At 35.8% G+C, this 8715-nt stretch overlaps 1 protein-coding gene across 3 annotated transcripts in view; it reads right to left on the bottom strand.

The window, feature by feature from the left end:
• Window positions 1-81: 81 nt before the first annotated feature.
• TRPC3 (transient receptor potential cation channel subfamily C member 3) overlaps window positions 82-8715 on the bottom strand; it is a 43542-nt gene continuing 34908 nt past the window's right edge. For 2 of the 3 annotated variants that reach the window (XM_062627600.1, XM_062627601.1), the window contains exons 6-12: window positions 7902-8135; window positions 7059-7323; window positions 6411-6606; window positions 4425-4634; window positions 3019-3099; window positions 1978-2053; window positions 82-1023 (exon numbers count right to left, since the gene is read on the bottom strand). In XM_062627600.1, the coding sequence (XP_062483584.1) occupies window positions 881-1023; window positions 1978-2053; window positions 3019-3099; window positions 4425-4634; window positions 6411-6606; window positions 7059-7323; window positions 7902-8135 (1205 nt within the window). In that variant the 3' untranslated portion in view covers window positions 82-880. Of the gene's footprint in view, window positions 1024-1434; window positions 1471-1977; window positions 2054-3018; window positions 3100-4424; window positions 4635-6410; window positions 6607-7058; window positions 7324-7901; window positions 8136-8715 lie in introns of all 3 variants that reach the window. The other variant, XM_062627602.1, reaches the window with a different exon arrangement.

Raw genomic sequence — 8715 nt, 5'->3', positions numbered from 1 at the left:
GGCAGAGGGCGCGGGCGGGCCCGGGTCGGGTCGGGTCGCGGCGCGGCGCTGCGGAAGGAGTGGGCCCGCAGGGAGCGTCAGTAAAGTAGGAATGTTTTATTGAACAACCAAGCACGGCGGCAGCATTGAAACAGTGTAACAAAATACCAGCCCTGCGGCAAGTAAGAACGTTAAAAAAATCTTTTCTACCGCATAAAGAGTAGCTGCGGACTGAGGTCGGTGTCCTGCCGATGGTGGGTTTTACAAAATAAGATGTCCAGTCCTCACTCGTGAAAGGAAAGATGCTAGATTAATAAATGGTATGCGTGGGTACATGTATATACATCCATGTTAAATGCTGCTGCTACAATTACATTCACACTTGGCCGATGTTCCTTATTTCTTTGAAATCATACCATAAGGCCTTAGCTTAAACACATCATTAATAAAGAACAAAGATTTCAAGTAATCCCGCACAGATCTAGAGTTGATTTGTTGTACTAAGAAAAATCCTATTTGGACCCCATGGGTGCAAGGAACACAGTACTATGCTGTATTTGTTATTTTACTTTTTTTTTTTTCTTTTCTTGCAAATTTAGTGGAAAGAATTCTCAACATGTATTCATAAACCTGTTAAAAGATCAGCAATTGATACCATTATACCTTTTAATGCATGAACAAAAAAAGAAAAAAATAGTTCTTTGCCTTTAGACAAGTAAAATGAAGAGAGCAATCTTTGCATGGTGAGTTAATAAAATTTCCTAAGATAAATTCCAGAGAAGCTGTACATGAAGTTATTTAGTGCTAAAAATCTACAATACATTTTTCAAGTATAAGATACTGAAATATTATTGCCAATAAGTAGTTGTGCTGTCGTCAAAACCATAGTTCCTTTGTTGAATCATTCACATGTCAACATATTAGGATTTAGTTTCTCGCTGAGTTTATGTATTAAAATTGCTAATTCTTCTGTTGCTTGGGACTTATCCTCCAAAAGTTCGTAGCGAAGACTGGAGATATCCTGTTTGATTTCCTTTAATTCACCTGTATTAATCATTGAAAGAAATACTTGTTAGCAAAGTTTAATACTCCTTCAAATACTGTTAAATCACATCAGTGTGTATTTCAGGTGATCATCTCAAAATGTTCATGAGAGCAGATACAGGAAAGGCTTTACCTCTTCTCATTCCCAAGGGAATGCAAGTGTGTCTCCACCCCTATATAGTACCAAGAGTATTTTAATAGCCCACTGTACCCTAATGTTGTGCTCCAGACGTAGACAGGACATCAAAAAGCACAGGTTTTACACAGGTTAATGAATTAATCACACAACACTGCTGAGCAGCTGGTAAATATTAGTATCCCCTTTTAGAGAGAAAAGGCAGAGATTTTTTTTCTGATGTGATGTGCAAGATCACACAGGAAAAGTGTGGCAGAGCTGGCAGTAAAACTCACAGCTTCTGAGTCTCTCTCCTCTTCCTTACCAATATCCTTTGAATTAGAAAAAGTCAACCAATTTAAAATGGTGTTACGATTTGACATGAACACAAAACCGCACTTAAATGAAAACAATTGTCAAGGCCAGGCTTATAACAAGCAACAGGATACTTTCCATCATAGAATATTCAGCTCAACAGCAGAAGCTTCTTAAACTTTTCAAAGAGTGAGGTATGTGAATTCTTACAGCTCTGACTAGGACTCTGGAAGTATGCATACAGTTAATGGCTTCCTCACAAATTTCTACTGTAACTGTTACTTCTGTGCTCTCGTTTTCCACCTGTAAAATGGGTCCCATAATATTTCTCAGCTCTACTTCTGTGATCCTACTTGTCCATTTTTGTTGTCACAGGTATACTTACACTACTGTCTGAGTTCTGTGCATTAGAAGTGAAAATAACACTCTTTACCTGAAACTTCCACACACCACTGTAATGCCAATTCTTACTACAACGTGACAAAAATTGTCTCTGACTGTTGCAACTGCAGTCTCTTTCTTACCTTCATTTACTTCATCATTTTCTTTGTCCACTTGTGCTTTCAGAACGTAACGTTTTATCAGTCTTTTCATTATTTGCTGCCAAATTGCAACAGTTAAATAATCAGATGAGCATATACAATTAAACAGTATTCACTTTTCTTTCCCACCTATCTCCCTCATATCTGTGTAAGTGAATAAATGAACAGCCTCAGATAAAGCAGGTGCCTCATATGGGTTTTTTGGCGGCATGCTGAGATTCATCATTACAATGAAACACCTTTGTTATCCTCCTATTTACAGAGCAACACAACTTTTTGTAGGGAACAGGACAACAGAAAAATATGTTTAAACACACATAATTTAGGCTGTAGTTCAACTCTGTTGAACTCAGTTCACATATGAAAGGATGTGTAAAATATAAATATTTATCTTTTAAAAATAAAAATTAAGATTTTACACTATGACAATGCAATGTCAGCTGTGAAGGATTCATTAAGATGGCATCTGTATTTTTATACTGTAACTGCCAGTGTTCCTTGTATGTAATAATATTGTTGAAGTGTGTTACACTTTCCAATCTAATGTAGGTCGTCTAACAGGGGTTGCACAGGTAGATTACATACTGTCAACATTTTCACAAGGGCTCCTATCTACTCTTTTATTTCTGAGTTGGAAAGATGTCAGGAAGGGAGTATCTGTCAGAAGCCTCTTACCAGAAAGGAGCGTTCCTATCTGCAGTGATGCTGAATGTCACACTTCAGATGTGAAGAAAGAAAGGGAAAGTAGTGCTAATCTACTCAGCTCAATGCCTTCACATTGCTTCCTCAGAAATCAGTTTCAGATACTTGCTTCTCACACTTTCCAACCCAGGCCATCAAAGGAAAATCTAAGTCTTGCATGGGCTAGTTTTTAAACTCTATTTTAGAGTAGCACTCCAGAGTTTGATTTCTACAGGAGGTTTTCTTTATCTAGTGAAGACAAAATGTACTTGAAACACAAAATTCTGCTAGTACTTTCACACAGTTCTATTACTCAGAACAGTGATCACTGCATGTGTTTACCTGATAGCGTGTCGGCTGATTGAGAATGCTGTTGAAGCTGTGTGATTCAAAAACTCTGGAGTTTGACTGAAAAAGGTTTAACTAGGGAGAAATAAGAGAAAATTAAAACCTGTTATGGAATTCACAGTAAGCATTCAGCTCCTTTTCTTTTTTTTTTTCTTGGAGACATGTCTGGTCTGTCACTATATCAGAATATTATTTTTTAAAAAAACCAAACCCAACAAGATAGCCTTATTTGCTGGATTCGTGTTTGTTTTTTTTTTTTAAAGCTATCCTGTTCACAGCACAGCTCCAAAGCAAATGTGCTTGCACAGCTGAGGAAATAATGAATTATGACTTGGAGGCAGCGATGAGTGGCCAGAGTAAGGAGAGACTCTTTGAACTGGCTTTAACAAAGATCTGTTATGGATCTGCAGTCATAATCCTGCTTTTAACTACAAATACATGCTCAAAACTATTTCTGCTTAGCTTCAAGTGTTTTTCCAAAGCGCTCTTTTCAGGAATAGTATTGCATTTTTTTAAAAAAGGTGATTGCTCGACCATTCAGTGATCACAAAGCCATTAGATCCCAAACAATACAAGATTTTTGTAACAGCGGGTTAGAAATAGAAGGAAAAAAAAAAGCCATCTTTCATGAGAGAGCTTTGTGACAAATGCAGAAGGTTTGTTACTACCAAATCAAATACCAGACTCTCCTTTCAGATACACTAATAAGGATTACGTAAAAAATGTGTATCCACAGGTAAAATTAAACCCCCTAACCTGCATCTGTCATTAATTTTTAGTGACACTGCATTCCATTTATATTTGTAAAGAATATTTAGATACTCAAATTTAGAATGCCATTAATGCACTGAAGATTACTACTATTGATCCCTTCCTCTTTCCTGTTGTCTTCTGTTGAGAACACAGCTTTTGACAGTGGGAAGTGAGTATTATACTGACCACACTTCATTTGTCTCCTGTCCTAGTGAAAGGAAAAGTTATTTCCCCTTATTCCCTCCAGGTTTGGGTGTTTTGGGTTTTTTTTTGTTTTCTGGTTTTGGGTTTTGGTTTTGTTTTTCTTTTTACCCTGAACTAAAAATCTTTGTAAGAGAGGCTGAAAACATCCCTATTCAATATTCAGGTTATTCCTTGTGTGAATTATTTGCACCTTTAAGTACTCAGTTATTTTTTATTTTTATTGTGTTTTTCCAGTCATTGGACCTTGTTATCCTAAGAAAATTTAAAGCTATTTTATTGTTTGATAGAGTATATTTAGGCAGTCTGCAATGTAGATCTATGAAGACAAATGCTTGACTAATTACCATACCATCACTGGAAGCACAGATTATATCCTAGAACATAAAGAAAAGCAAAATGCTTTTTACAGATCTTCATTGCAATGAAAAGATTTCAGTACCTACCCTAGATTTGGAATTGCCCATTCCCATTTCAATATCCTTCTGTAGTCGTCTCCTTCTGCACTTAGAAAAGTTAATGATCCTCATGATGAAATAGAAAAAAGATTTGGGGCTTGGTACAAGACTGAATGGTGGAGGTAATGTTTTTCCATCATCAAAATATGATAACCACAGTTTAGAACGAGCAAATTTCCACTCTACATCACTGTCATCCTGTGTAAAAATATAAAAACAGGTACGTGCTTTATTTTTAGGAAATACAAAACTTTTTCCACATGACACTTCTGTTAAATATTGACCCTTTCTGTTTTACATAAAAAATGTTGCTTGCTAATAAAACTCCCAGTAGATTTGCAAAAAGGCAACCACTTTATTAAGTCCATTTTAACTAAATTTCAGTTGTCTCTTTATGGCAACACCTCATTGACAATGCTTAGTTGAAGCATATGAACCATTTAAATAAGTGTTATTTCTGCATTGAGTGAAAGCCAACATATAAATTCCTTGCAATTTAAAGTGGAACTTTTGGGGGTTTTTAAAGTCTCATTTTTCTCCTTAAACTGGTCACATGAATTTGGTACTTGCATAAGTGATGAAGTACTAGCCTCAAGGCAGATGGTTAAAAATGGTAGTACTCATTAGCTTATTACATAAAAAGTGAATCCAATTTATAATGGAATATAGAAAACACAAACTTTGTTGCCATACAGAAATTGTGTTAAAAATGACAAACTGATTTTGTCCTAACACATTCTTACTGAAGTACTCAAAGGCTAGATTTGGTTTATTCCAAAGGTGAAAAGTTGATTTATTGTAACTATTTTTCTCCTGCAGAATTCTCTGTTATTACCCTAGAATCATTGAAAATACTGGAAATTACTTATCTATTTTTATACTCTGTCTTAAACAATCTTTTTTATCCTGCTAGTATGGGTGTGCACCTGCATCTGTGAGAATGCAGTATTCTAATAATATCAGAACTCATGGTCTGAAAATCTGGCAATATAAATATACTTTAATTTCAGTAACTTAACTTTTAAAACCAAAGTATCTTCTGTACTTTAAAATTTTCTGAATTTCTTATTGGAGTTGGATGCTAAATATTATAATTAGTTGTCTCTTAAAGTGGAGATACTTTGTTATCATAATGAAATTCAAATAAACTATATGTCATTTAGTAAGCAATGCAGCTAATAATTTGTGTGAAATCAGAGTGTTCATTCAACTGAGCCTTTTGGCAGATTTGGAGCAATACTACCACTGTGTTTTCAGGACATATGGCAAAGCTCAGTAAACATAGAACCAAGTTTTGATATCGGACCTAAAGTGGAAAAAAGCACATATTACAAACAAAGCATATAAGCATTGCAAAGTGTGACTCAGTCACAACAATCTTAAAGATGGTACCTGTACCATATTTCACCTACAGAGGCATATAAATATAATCAAGTATATTCAAGAATCACTGCTGTACACAAGTGTCTAACTCCTGCCTATTTTGTTAAAAAGTATGATGACTGGAACTAAAAATCAGATCTCCATTAAAGCCCACATCAAAACAGCATCTGTATTCTAATGACTTGTCAGAGATAGAAGTGTACTACATTAAAGAATCATGAAATAAACATCCTAAGGAAACTGGGAACAATAACCCATGTCTAAAATGTTATGCCCAGTAACCTTCTTTTCTACTTCACAGCAGTCTTTGTTTTAGTATTACTTTAGATTTTAAAATTTCTGAATGGATGACATCTCTTTATATGCGTACACATGGCCCAAGATGAACTACTTATTCAGATTCTGTATGATTATGCAGCTTGGCTGGGTTGTTAGATAAAGTCAGTCCTAGGAACATGGTATTTTTTTTTGAGATTACCTCAGTAAAGGAGATAACTATACTACTCCTGTATAATCCAGATGCGCTCACTGAAATAATTCTTAGTAATTCTGCCTTTTCTCAACATAAAACAACTTGAGAACAGAGCCCACCTCAATTTCTTGGTATGAACTGTTGATCATAGCAATCAGCATGTTGAGCAGAACTACCACCATCGTCACATTGTATATGCCATAAAGAACATAACCAATGTTCTCTATGAATTTATGATCATATTTGAGGACAACAGAGGTTACTTCAGACAGGCCAAATATTGACCAAAATAAGGTCTTGAAACTTTCTTCCACTCTGAAGGGAAAAAAAAAAAAGAGGAAGATGCTATTAACTATCTACACAAATAAATATATGAGTTGTGCTTACAGTAAGTGATAAACAATCTCAAGCAGTTTGTCTGTGAATCAGGTTTGTAGAGCACTGATCAAAACAACAAACAAGGAAAAAAAAGTTCATGGTACATTCAGTTTCTCCACTATGCTCCACCAACTGGTTTCCCACAAATCTGTGTGATTAACACAAGGTAAAATTATTTCAAACTGCAACAAAATCTTCCATTACGCAAGCAGGACAGAATTTTGTGTTCTGATGAGATACCTGATTTCCCACTGACTTCAACTGTTTTTTTCTTCAGTTTTATTTTAATGCTAGGAAAGAGCATACGGTATCTCACAGTCTTTGTTACCTTAGTGAAAAACCTGAAAGTTTTATATTAGCTTTTTACTTAAACAAAACTTCATACTTACGTTGTAAAGGCTGGGTTTAGTTTAGCTCCAAGGTAGTAGGAATACAGTATGAACATTCCAATCATAAATGCAAGAAATACCATAATAAAAAGGACCATAAACTTGAAGATGTCTTTAACAGTCCTTCCAAGTGAAATCTGCAAAGGCCCAAAACTCTCATTTGCAGGCAGGATATATGCGATACGAGAAAAGCTAAGAACAACAGCAATTGCATAAAGGCCTTCGGATATTATCTGAGGATCAGATGGGAGCCATTTATCTCTAGCTGGAAGATACAAAATATAGGGGTAGAGTTACTCATTTATCACAATGCTGAAAATCAAGTCTTGATATGATTTTTCCATGAGCAAGTCTGAATTTAGTTGAGACAAATATTCAAAGAGTCTAGCAGTTCCCTTAGTCACAAGGAATAAATCTAAGTTACATCACCTTCTACTAGTACTTGAAAGAACATGATGTTCTCTTCTGCAGTTTGCATTTTAACCTGACATATGTAACAATACATAATTCCTTACTGCTTCTCTGAAACACAACTGTTTTATCTGAATAAGCACTATGCTAAAGACAGAAATTTATTTGTATTTTTTGTTACTGATGGGAAGGTAACAGTGTTGGATAATGAACAATTTAATTTATTAATCACACCAGCTTTTCCCACTGGTACAAGTTCAGGATATAACCTAATTCCCTTTGAAATCATGAAGATTTATGCCATTTACCTCAATGGAAGTAGGATCACCACAAACACATGCAAGCATTCATCTTAAAGCTTCAAAATGCTTTATAGTGCATCCTACCAGTTTTTCTATGTTCAGATCTGTGTTGAAGAAAAGTTAAACTCACCGTAAGTAAAATATTCTATTTCTGGAGGAAGCGTAACCTCAGAGAGGTCATTCTCCTCAATGTAGTTGTCCACATATTGTTGTGCTTTTGTGGCCTGCAGGAATGCCAGAAGCCTTGCTGTGAAAGCAGCAATGAAAATGGACAGCATCCCAAAATCCAAAACATTCCATAACTGCAAAATATATTCCCTGGGTCCTTCCAGCCACAGCTCTTTGCATTCTGACCACATCATACCTGCAACAAAAGGTGACAAACCACATTGCAATGTTGGCCAAAATCTTTTCACTTACATTCTCTGCATTCCAATTCAGAAATCCAGGTGGTACCAGTGGAGCAAAAATTCACTTATTTGCAGTGTCACAGCATCATCACACACCTTGAGTAAGGCCCTTTTGGTTTCAACAGGGTTGATCAAATAGCAATTTATGAATTGATACGTGGCGATAAAGCTCAAACATCTCCACATAGGATAGCATAGAGCCATGACTTTGCAGTGAAAGCATTATGGCCTAAATAAAAAACAGAATGCTGTACTTCTAAAGGAAGAATGTTAAATATGGAAAAAGAACTCTTCTCACTTCCTTACCATTTATGTTCATAAACCACTTCTGAATCAGAAGGGTTCACATTTACAGAGGATCTCAACTATCCAGCTACACAGATGACCAAATACAAAGGGCACAATTGAACTACTGGTTCTCCACTTGGCAGAAGAAGATTGCCTTTCAGCCTAGCAAGTGGAACTTGGTTATGTGTAGTTCAGTTTTGGCTCAGCAATTCAGAGGGGGTACTGCTGCCATTCCAAATATATGCA

Source organism: Pezoporus occidentalis, unplaced genomic scaffold, assembly GCF_034315485.1.
Source record: "Pezoporus occidentalis ecotype Australia unplaced genomic scaffold, CSIRO_AGI_Poc_V1 ctg303, whole genome shotgun sequence".
NCBI classification, from domain to species: Eukaryota; Metazoa; Chordata; class Aves; order Psittaciformes; family Psittacidae; genus Pezoporus; species Pezoporus occidentalis.
The sequence above is the reverse complement of the archived record's forward strand: the minus strand, read 5'-3'. Positions and strand labels throughout refer to the sequence as shown.